A 12,106-nucleotide genomic window follows, 5' to 3' on the forward strand; every position below is an offset into this window, starting at 1 on the left:
TCGATGTCATATTTGTCCACTTCCCAGATGTTGAGAACTAATTGCTAAAACCCAGCAACTGAATGGAAACATGGATTTCCTCCGGGTGTTCCGGTTTCCTCCCACAGTGCAAAGCTGTGCAGGTTAGGTGGATTGGCCATGCTAAATTGCCCCTTAGTGTCCAAAGATGTGTAGGTGAGGGGAATTAGCAGGGTAACTATGCGGGGTTACAGGGGTAGGGCCTGGGTACATAAGAACATAAGAACTAGGAGCAGGAGTAGGCCATCTGGCCCCTCAAGCCTGCTCCGCCATTCAATAAGATCATGGCTGATCTTTTTGTGGACTCAGCTCCACTTACCCGCTCGCTCACCATAACCCTTAATTCCTTTACTGTTCAAAAATGTTTCTATCCTTGCCTTAAAAACACTCAATGAGGTAGCCTCAACTGCTTCACTGGGCAGGGAATTCCACAGATTCACAACCCTTTGTGTGAAGAAGTTTCTCCTCAACTCAGCCCTAAATCTGCTCTCCCTTATTTTGAGGCTATGCTCCCTAGTTCTAGTTTCACCTGCCAGTGGAAACAACTTCCCTGCTTCTATCTCACCTATTCCCTCCATAATCTTATATGTTTCTATAAGATCTCCCCTCATTCTTCAGAATTCCAATGAGTATAGTCCCAGTCTACTCAGTCTCTCCTCATAAGCCAACCCTCTCAACTCCAGAATCAACCTAGTGAATCTCCTCTGCACCCCCTCCAGTGCCAGTATATCCTTTCTCAAGTAAGGAGACCAAAACTGTACACAGTACTCCAGGTGTGGCCTCACCAGCACCCTATACAGCTGCAACATAACCTCGCTGTTTTTAAACTCCATTCCTCTAGCAATGAAGGACAAAATTCCATTTGCCTTCTTAATTACCTGTTGCACCTGCAAACCAACTCCTTGAGATTCCTGCACAAGGACACCCAGGTCCCTCTGCACAGCAGCAAGCTGCAATTTTTTACTATTTAAATAATAGTCCATTTTGCTGTTATTCCTACCAAAATGGATGACCTCACATTTACCAACATTGTACTCCATCTGCCAGACCCTCGCCCACTCACTTAGACTATCTATATCCCTTTGCAGACTTTCAGCATCCTCTGCACACTTTGCTCTGCCACCCATCTTAGCGTCATCTGCGAATTTTGACACACTACACTTGGTCCCCAACTCCAAATCATCTATGTAAATCGTAAACAATTGCGGTCCCAACACTGATCCTTGAGGCACACCACTAGTCACTGATCGCCAACCAGAAAAACACCCATTTACCCCCACTCTTTGCTTTCTGTTAATTAACCAATCCTCTATCCATGCTAATACATTACCCGTAACACTGTGCACCTTTATCTTATGCAGCAGTCTTTGGTGCGGCACCTTGTCAAATGCCTTCTGGAAATCCAGATACACCACATCCACAGGTTCCCCATTGTCCACTGCACATGTAATGTTCTCAAAGAATTCCACCAAATTAGTCAAACATGACCACCCCTTCATGAACCCATGCTGCATCTTACCAATGGGACAATTTATATCCAGATGTCTCGCTATTTCTTCCTTGATGATAGATTCAAGCATTTTCCCGACTACAGAAGTTAAGCTAACCGGCCTGTAGTTACCCGCTTTTTGTCTACCTCCTTTTTTAAACAGTGGCATCACATTTGCTGTTTTCCAATCTGCGGGAACCACCCCAGAGTCCAGCGAATTTTGGTAAATTATCACTAGTGCATTTGCTATTTCTCCCGCCATCTCTTTTAGTACCCTGGGATGCATTCCATCAGGACCAGGAGACTTGTCTACCTTTAGACCCCATTAACTTGTCCAACACTACCTCTTTCGTGATTATGATATCACGAAAGAGGTAGTGTTTCGCGATATCATTGCGAAATTACAAAAATTGATATCATCAATTTTGGGTAATGTGCTGACGGCACGGTGGTACAGTGATTAGCACTGCTGCCTCACAGCACCAGGGACCCGGGTTCAATTCTGGGTTTGACTCACTGATCGAGTCACTGTGTGGAGTTTGCACATTCTCCCCGTGTCTGCGTGGGTTTCCTCCGGGTTCTCCGGTTTCCTCCAAAGATGTGCGGGTTAGGTGGATCGGCCATACTAAATTGTCCCTTAGTGTCAGGGGGACTAGCTAGGGTGATAGGAATGGGGCCTGGGTGGGATTGTTGTTGGTGCAGACTGGATGGGCCGAATGGCCTCCTGCACTGTAGGGATCCTACGAACTGCTATCCCAGATGTTCAGTGAGACTGCGTGTCTTCTTAATATAGTCTGGCACCAAATTCAATTTGAATGCCAAATGTGTTAACTCCCTAATATATTATACTCATCCAAACAAGGGGGGGAAGATGGTGATGTAGTGGTAATGTCACTGGGCAAGTAATCCAAAGGGCTAGGCAAATACTCTGATAACATGGGTTCAAATCCCACCATGGCAGCTGTTGGAAATGAAGTCACACTATAGTTATACACAACTGGTGCTCCCGGCCTTGTGGCTAAGATCAAGCCTGAGATCAGGTGTTAATTGTTGTCAGCTTGGATCTAGTCTGTCTCTTTTGTGAGGATCAACATTTGATTTGATTTATTCTTGTCACATGTATTAACATACAGTGAAAAGTATTGTTTCTTGCGCGCTATACAGACAGAGCATACCATTCATAGAGAAGGAAAGGAGAGGGTGCAGAATGTAGTGTTACAGTCATAGCTAGGGTGTAGAGAAAGATTAACTTAACGCAAGGTAGGTCCATTCAAAAGTCTGACGGCAGCAGGGAAGAAGCTGTTCTTGAGTTGGTTGGTACGTGACCTCAGACTTTTGTGTCTTTTTCCCGATGGAAGAAGGTGGAAGAGAGAATGTCCGGGATGGGTGGGGTCCTTAATTATGCTGGCTGCTTTGCCGAGGCAGCGGGAAATGTAGGCAAAGTCAATGGATGGGAGGCTGGTTTGCGTGATGGATTGGGCAACATTCACAACCTTTGGTAGTTTCTTGCGGTCTTGGGCAGAGTAGGAGCCTTACCAAGCTGTGGTATAACCAGAAAGAATGCTTTCTGTGGTGCATCTGTAAAAGTTGGTGAGAGTCGTAGCTGACATGCTAAATTTCCTTAGTCTTCTGAGAAAGTAGAGGTGTTGGTGGGGCTTCCTTAACTATAGTGTCGGCATGGGGGGACCAGGACAGGTTGTTGGTGATGAGGACACCTAAAATCTTGAAGCTCTCGACCATTCCTACCTCATCCCCATTGATGTAGACAGGGGCATGTTCTCCTCTACGCTTCCTAAAGTCGATGACAAACTCCTTCATTTTTGTAGGACCTGGGTATCCTTGTCCACCAGTCACTGAAGGTAAGCATGCAGGTGCAGCAGGCGGTAAAGAAGGCAAATGGTATGTTGGCCTTCATAGCGAGAGGTTTCGAGTACAGGAGCAGGGATGTGTTCTTGTGATTATACAGGGCCTTGGTGAGGCCACACCTAGAGTATTGTGTGCAGTTTTGGTCTCCTTTTCTGAGGAAGGATGTTCTTGCTCTCGAGGGAGTGCAGCGAAGGTTTACCAGGCTGATTCCGGGGATGGCGGGACTGATATATGAGGAGAGATTGTCCAGGTTAGTATTGTTTTCGTTGAAGTTCAGACGAATGAGGGTGAGGGGATCTCATAGAGACTTATAAAATTCTAACAGGACTATACAGGGTAGATACAGGGAGGATGTTCCCGATGGTGGGGGAGTCCAGAACCAGGGGTCTGTGGTGAACCATCGTTGGTTCCCACTAGGTAGTACTGAGCCAGGGTCTGGCCAGTACTACAAGTATGTATATATGTTGCTGTTGGGGTTAGGGATGGGTTGTTCTACTTGTTGCTGTTGGGGTTAGGGTTGGGCTGTTACACCTGTATTATAGTTATTATGGTACATCCCAGTCGGGCTCCGCCTCCTGGGAGAGGTATAAAGGTCACTGCTCTGTCTGGGACCCCTCAGTCTGGGATCGTGTACTATACATGGTAGCTTCGTTGTAATAGTAAATAAAAGCCTTTATTTCCTTGAGCATCTCAAGCCTCGTGTGTGATAACGCGCATCAGGGTCACAGACTGAGGATTTGGGGTAGACCATTTAGGGCAGTTCTTCACCCAAAGAGTGGTGAACCTGTGGAATTCATAACCACAGGAAGTAGTTGATGCCAAAACATTAAATCTATTCAAGAGGCGGCTGGATATCGCACTTGGGGCGAATGGGATCAAAGGTTATGGGGAGAAAGCAGGATTAGGCTAATTGAGTTGGAAGATCAGCCATGATCGTGATGAATGGCGGAGCAGGCTCGAAGGGCCGAATGGCCTCCTGCTCCTATGTTTCTATGTTGACATTGAGGGAGAGATTATTGTCACCAGATTTTCTATCTCATTGACTTTGAATTGGTTTTTTGGAGCAAGCAAGGAGATGGATTAAGGGCTCGCCCTGTCCACTCTGCGCACTGGCTTTGTGACTCCGAGAAAGGAATAAAATCAATGCCCCTTGAGGGAAGGGGATTCTGCCATCAGTAAATGGTCTGGCCGCCATCCAACTCCAGACAAACAACAATGTGGATGGCACCTTGAAAGAGGAGAGGTGGAGAGACAGAGGGAGAAGTGTTTGTTGATTAGTGTCACAAGTAGGCTTACATTAACACTGCAATGAAATTACTGTGAAAAGCCCCTAGCCTTCTGGAATGGCCTGGCAAGCCATTCAGCTCAAGGGCAATTAGGGATCAGTAAATGCACACTTCTTTGGGCAGCGGTGCCCACCTGCCCGTGATTATTTTTTAAAAAGCTCTTCTGTAGGCACTGAACATTTGGGAGTGTGTCACTGTTGACAGGGGGTCCCTGCAAGTGTGTCATTTGTACTGAGGGTAAGAAGTCAGAAGTTGAAACTTGATACATGGATTCCCTGGGGAATTTACAGCCCTCGGTGCAGTTTGAAGATCACAGATGAAATCTCCCTGCTAATCTTAACACAATTTGGGGAAACTCGGGTGAGATTACAATTGTGCCTTCCCAAAAAATAATTGCTTTAGATCTCACCTTTCTCCTTTAATTATTCCATAATTGTGGGGTCTGCGTTACTTACGTTTTAAAAATAACACTTTTTATGCCCTCCCCAAACACACACACACAGCTTGACTCCCAGAAATGTCGATTGTGCAATGCATAGGGGATTTTTGCAATGAAATCACCAGGCTCCACCCACAAAGAAAAAAGCTGCAGGGATCTTTAAAAAGGTTGTAGCGACTCAAGACTGGGTTCAGAAAGGGAAGCGGGACTGGAGATCGAGCTGTCACAACTTTATTCCGACCAACATGCACACACTGGAAGCACCACAGTAAGTACTTGTAAACACAGCAGATAAATCTCGACAAAACACCCGCCCCAACACTGCTTAACTCACTGCAACATCCAAGTTAACCAGACCAAGACAGAAACCCTGAAGTTTGAAACTTTTTCTAAAGTTTGAAACTCCTGTTTAAAAGTTAGAAACTTTTTCCAAAGTTTGAAACTCCTGTTTAAAACTTTGAAACTTTCTCTTAAAGTTCAAAATGTTTTCAATGCTCAGTTGAAAGGTGACGAGACCCCAACAGATTTAAGCAGTTAAACTGATTAACTGGATTGATTTGAAGCTACACAAAGCTAAGGAAAAATGATGACATTTTTTCAACCCTCAGACAGATGCATGCCTGCATTGCCTCAGTTTCTGAGCTGGAACCGTTTTCAGTAAACACCACATTGGGGGTGACACGGTGGCACAGTGGTTAGCACTGCTGCCTCACAGCGTCAGGGACCTGGGTTCGATCCCCTTGCTTGTTCGTGTGGAGTTTGCACGTCCTCCCCGTGTTTTGCGTGGGTTTGCTCCGGTTTCCTCCCACAGCCTGAAAGGCGTACTGTTTAGGGATGCATTGACCCAAACAGGCGCCGGAGTGTGGCGACTGGGGGATTTTCACAGTAACTTCATTGCAGTGTGAATGTAAGCCTTACTTGTGACTAATAAATAAACTTCAAGATGTGCGGGTTAGGTGGATTGGCCGTGCTAAATTGCTTCTTGGTGTTGGGGGGACTAGCTAGGGTAAATGCATGGGGATAGGGCCTGGGTGGGATTGTGGTCGGTGCAGACTCGATGGGCCGAATGGCCTCCTTCTGCACTGTCGGGATTCTATCATTGTTCTATCGTAGTGTTTCCGTGTCACAAGTAGTATTTTTCTGCCGCGTTCGTTTTTTTGACACTTAGTTTATAATTAACAGAAGCTGATTCTCAATTTCTTTTAAACCATTCTCACCCTTGGCACCGTTCTGTGCAATTTTACCTTACTTTAACCTGAAAAAAAAACTCAGCAAGAAAGAATTGAAAAGAACTAAATGTGATTATCGACCATTCAGGCCAAGAATTGCCTGATGGTTAAGTATGGTTTAAGGTTTAAAAAAACCAAGTGCTGCCTGTCACACACACACACAGACGCCCCTCATCGGTATCTCTACACACTGAAAAATACATCAATTAATCGGTTATGTCAGAATATTCGCGACTGAATACTGTAGAGGGCTGAAGGGACTTGTGTTGGTGAATGCTACAACTGTTTCTCTTCTGACAACGATCCACCAACAACAATGACCTGTTAAACTCCTTTCTAATGTTCGTTAGAGGGGGAAATACTGGCTGTGGGGCACTGGAAGAGATTTCTGTTTTATAAGTGCTGTGTTGCTTTATTATCAATTCTGGCGATTATAAATAGACAGATATTTGCATACGTTTTTGTTTTCGGGGAGGTAGATGTTTTGTAACTTGCCTTTGCAGTCAGAAAAATAAGTTGCGCTGCTTCTCTTCTCTAACTGGGTAGGATTTGGTTTGATTCTGTCCGTTAATGTCCCTGCACTGCTCCGTAATGTATGTTTGGAAAAAGAGGCTAAAAAGTTTACACTAAGAGAGGGGTGGACGAGGGAGGGAGGTGGGGTGGGGGTGGGGGGGTGGGGGGGTGTTGTGGCTCCCCCTCATGGGTAAATTGGGGAATGCATTGCCCAGTGAGTCTGACAGAGCAGGAGGTCCCTGGTTCAATGCATGACCTCAGATGGGCACTTTTTAGGGGCACTGCAATTGGTTTCACAGCCGGGCATTGCTTGCCACCCATCACTTACAGCGATCCCTGATGGGAAGTCGGTGCTGGGTGAGGGTAGCACTGGTTGGGTGGGTGGTGGGAGAGTATCGCCCATTCGGACATGCTGAGGAAGTTTTGCCCGCTGTAGTAAGATGCTGCCTTAGAGTTGGTGAGGAGGGTGGGGAGTTGGGGGGTGAGGGGGGAGGCGGGGGGTGGGCAGGCGGGTGCTCTGAGGCAAGCTGTTAACCAAAACAACCGAGGAATGGTTTTGAGCAAGCTGTTCCCATTTTAAAATTTTTGACATTTACTTATTAGTGTCAGAAGTCGGCTTACATCAACACTGTGATGCAGTTACTGTAAAAAACCCCTAGTCCCCATCCTGTGCGGGTACACTGAGGGAGAATTTAGCACCTAGCCAGCACGTCTTCCAGACTGTGGGAGGAAACCGGAGCACCCGGAGGAAACCCACGCAGACACGGGGAGAACGTGCAGACTCTGCACAGACAGTGACCCAAGCCTGGGAATCGAACCCAGGGGTCCCTGGCACTGTGAGGCAGCAGCACTAACCACTGTACCGCCGTACAGCCCAATAAGACTCAAGTGAGCTGCCAACAATATGTCTCGGATAATGAGTGTTGTTCATAAGCACCTGCAACAACGACAGCACATCCCAAAGCACTTTGCAGCCACTAAATGAAGTATTTTTGATGTGTATTTACTTGTAGGAAGCTCAGTCCATCTGTGAGCAGTTAGATCTCACAAGTAGAAGCTGGATAATGAGCAGGTCATCAGTTCTTAGGTGTTGGTATGGAATATGATTCTATATCTACATTGCTGCTGCTTTCCTTCCAGTGTTACAAGGTGTTGCCAGGTGAAACCTCTGTGAAAGCAAGTGGCGTTTCTACAGTATAAACAGTGCGCCCAATTATAGTTCCTGTGCATTTTTCACGGGTCAGACCTGTCTCATTTTCTCCTTGGCTCTGTTTAGAGGTGGTTTTCACGCAGTTTATTTTTTGCACCTTATCTTCAGCTAATCTTTGATTCCCTCCCTGTCTCTGAGACTTTCTGCAGCCCTGCATCCCCCTTCATGCTTCTCACTCAAGCCGGCTTGGGCATCCCTGATTTTAATCGCCCTGCCGTTGGCAGTCCTGCCTTCAGCTGTGGAACTCTCGCCCCCAAACCCTTGGGGCTGCACGGTAGCACAGTGGTCAGCACTGCTGCCTCACAGCGCCAGGGGTCCTGGGTTCGGTTCCCGGCTTGGGTCACTGTCTGTCTGTGCGGAGTCTGCACATTCTCCCCGTGTCTGCATGGGTTTCCTCCGGGTGTCTCAGTAATAGTGACCACGAAATGATAATTGATTGTTGCAAAAACCCATGGGTTGGCACAACCCTAACCAGCAAGTCTTTTGGACTGTGGGAGGAATCCCACGCAGACACGGGGAGAACGTGCAAACTCCGCACGGACAATGCTGTGTCACCGCGTTCTCCCCGTGTCTGCGTGGGTTTCCTCCGGGTGCTCCGGTTTCCTCCCACAGTCCGAAAGACTTGCTGGTTAGGTGCATTGGCCATGCTAAGTTTGCCCTCAGTGTACCCGAACAGGCGCTGGAGTGTGGCGACTAGGGGAATTTAACAGTAACTTCATTGCAGTGTTAATGTAAGCCTACTTGTGACACTAATAAATAGACTTCTCTCCCTCTGCCTCTCACTCTTTTAAGATGCTCTAAAAATCTCTCGGGCTGATCCTACCTGTCCCTGTAGCTCCTCATGTAACCAGTTGTCACATCTTGTTGAAAAAATGCTCCTGTCAATTGCCTGGGGATATTTTTACCATTTTTGAGACACTGTGTACATGCCAATTTGTTGTTGTGGATCCTTTTAACACTCCCCCCCCCGCCACCTACACTGCATCAATCTTCAGTCACTAATAAGATGAAAGATGTGTCAGTAAAACCGCACCCACACTCCTCTCACTGCAGTTCCTGATCTAGCTGTGGCACAGGGATAATTGCGCAATTGAATCGATTTTATTCCAGACAATTCCAGGGATTAACATTAGGAAGAACAGTTCAAGGAACATGCGAAGCATTTCTTAATTGATGCGTAAGGGTGGCACGGTGGCACAGTGGTTTGCAGAGTGCCAGGGACCTGGGTTCAATTCCCGGCTTGGGGTCACTGTCTGTGTGGAGTTTGCACGTTCTCCCCGTGTCTGCGTGGGTTTCCTCCGGGCGCTCCGGTTTCCTCCCACAGTCCGAAAGACGTGCTGGTTAGGGTGCATTGACCATGCTAAATTCTCCCTCAGCGTACCCGAACAGGCACCGGAGTGTGGCGACTAAGGGATTTTCACAGTAACTTCATTGCAGTGTTAATGTAAGCCTACTTGTGACTAATAAATAAACTTTAACTTTGTTATTTCTTTTCAATACCTCAGTGTGGCTGAAATCCGAAATTTAGATAAGGCTGGGGTAATATCGTCCCCCTCTCCCGTCCATTGTAGAATCATAGAATCCCTACAGTGCAGAAGGAGACCATTCGGCCCATCAAGCCTGAGCCAACCACGGGCCGTATCCCACATATTTACTCTGCTAATCCCCCTGACACTAAGGGGCAATTTAGCATGGCCAGCCCATCTAACCTGCACATCTTTGGAGCGTGGGAGGAAACCGGAGCACCCGGAGCAAACCCACGCAGACACGGGGAGAACGTGCAAACTCCACACAGACAGTGACCCGAGGCTGGAATTGAACCCGGGTCCCTGGCGCTGTGAGGCAGCTGTGCTAACCACTGCGCCACCGTGCCACCCCTACTGTATTGTATGTTGGTGCTCCAGTGGACTGTCTCAAAGATCTTGATTGACACTTGTCTCTTAATTATTGCCCAATTATTAGTCCAATGTGTTTGCCATTAACTGGGATGAGATTGAGATCTCATTGCGTATGTAGGAAAATTAAACAAGAAGGATAGGCTCCAAATGGAAAGTGCAAATAAATAATTGGTGTAATTTCCCTTATTGTAGTTTCTGAAGTGTTTGTCAGGTGACACAACGCCCATATTATGCGGTCACCCGAATAGAAAATCACTTCTCTAATGCAGCAACCTTTTGAGTATTGTGATTGCAGACAGGACAAAATTGCCTGCATTAAACACCCAGTCCGTATTATGGTCTCCTTGTACAGCTTCATTTAGCCCTGCACTATACATTCGCAGCGGACAACTCCGGGTACTCCTATGAAGGATCTGCCAGCCTTAATTTTCCCACCAAACACCATGGCAGGAGAACCATCCATCCGAGGTTCAAAGGGACAATACCTTCTTGGATCACCTGTGGACAATAAATGTGGCTTTGCCCAATGGCTGTTGTAGCCCATTCCTGATTGCCCTTGAATTTAACATTTCAGAGGGGAACTTAAGAGTCAACCACATTGCTGTGGCTCTGGAGTCACATGAGGGCCAGACCGGGTAAGGACGGCAGATTTCCTTCCCGAAAGGATATGAGTGGACCAGATGGGTTTTTCCAACAATCGATGATAGTTTCATGGTCACCTTTACTGAGACACCGGAAGGGATTTTATCGCCTCGCTTGGGCGAGATCATATAATCCTGCCCTTGGCCAATGAAGATTTCCGTTCCGGGTGGTAGGGTTTCGGCTAACTTCATATCCCAGATTTATTAATTGAATCTGTGTGGGTGGCACGGTGACACAGTGGGTTAGCGCTGCTGCCTCACAGCGCCAGGGACCCGGGTTCAATTCCTGGCTTGGGTCACTTGTCTGTGCAAAGTTTGCACGATCTGCGTGGGTTTCCTCCGGGTGCTCCGGTTTCCTCCCACAGTCTGAAAGACACGCTGGTTAGATACATTGGCCGTGCTAAATTGCCCCTCAGTGTACCCCGAACACGTGCCGGAATGTGGTGACTAGGGGGATTTTCACCGTAACTTCATTGCAGTGTTAATGTAAGCCTTACTGATGACTAATAAATAAAGTTTAACTGAATTGAAATGCCAGCAGCTGCTATGATGGGATTTGAACCCATGTCGATGGAGCATTAGCCTGGGCCTCTCTTGATTACCACCAGTCCACCTCGAGGAGAAGCTTTTCTAATGGAAAATGGGGCCCATCCTGTGGGCAGTAATGAGACAGGTTGGATTGCTTTGTCCGAAATGCAAAGGTAGTCCTTGGTTTAAAGAAAGCTTTCTGTCTTTGATGGTTATGTGCTGATTAAAGCAAAAGGCAATGAGGCAAGGGAGACAAAACTCAAACGGGCACCAGACAGTTGAGTTAACAAAGCAATGAGGGTGACGCCAAAATACTTAGTGCTCTTCCCCTTTGACCTGCTTCACAGGGAAGTCACTGTGCTCCTCAAATTGGGCACCTCTCTCTGACCAAGCTGCAGGAGTTGACATGTGGGCAAATGCAGGGACTTGGGGATGGATTGAATGCCCTGTAGGTGCTGTTTGATGGACGTGTGTCAGTCAAGACATGAGGAGATACTCCTTCTCCTCCAAATATTGTCGTAGGATTGATAGTAGACCATAAAATCCCTACAGTGCAGAAGAGGCCATTCAGCCCATCGAGTCTGCACTAACTCTCTTGTAGAGGCCCTTTCCCCCGCCCTATCCCTGTAACCCCCCCACATGGCTAATCCCACCTAACCTGCACATCATTGGACACTAAGGGACAATTTAGCATGGCCAATCCACTAACCTACACATCTTTGGACAATAAGGGGCAATTTAGCATGGCCAATCCACATAAGCTGCACATCTTTGGACACTAAGGGGCAATTTAGCATGGCCAATCCACGTAACCCACACATCGTTGGACACTAAGGGGCAATTGAGCATGGCCAATCCACCTAACCTGCACATCTTTGGACACTAAGGGGCAATTTAGCATGGCCAATCCACCTAACCTGCACATCTTTGGACTGTGGGAGGAAACCAGAACACCCGGAGGAAACCCACACAGACATGGGGAGAACGTG

The 12,106-nt window shown here is 47.2% G+C and overlaps 1 protein-coding gene across 4 annotated transcripts in view; it reads left to right on the forward strand.

Annotated features, from left to right (window-relative positions):
- The first annotated feature begins 5,272 nt into the window (after nucleotides 1–5,272).
- LOC144509009 (transcription factor PU.1-like) overlaps nucleotides 5,273–12,106 on the forward strand; it is a 33,066-nt gene continuing 26,232 nt past the window's right edge. For 2 of the 4 annotated variants that reach the window (XM_078237253.1, XM_078237254.1), the window contains exon 1: nucleotides 5,273–5,366. In XM_078237253.1, the coding sequence (XP_078093379.1) occupies nucleotides 5,344–5,366 (23 nt within the window). In that variant the 5' untranslated portion in view covers nucleotides 5,273–5,343. The remainder of the gene's footprint in view (nucleotides 5,367–12,106) is intronic. The other 2 variants (XM_078237251.1, XM_078237252.1) reach the window with 1 other exon arrangement.

Source organism: Mustelus asterias, chromosome 21 (assembly GCF_964213995.1).
Source record: "Mustelus asterias chromosome 21, sMusAst1.hap1.1, whole genome shotgun sequence".
Taxonomy (NCBI): domain Eukaryota; kingdom Metazoa; phylum Chordata; class Chondrichthyes; order Carcharhiniformes; family Triakidae; genus Mustelus; species Mustelus asterias.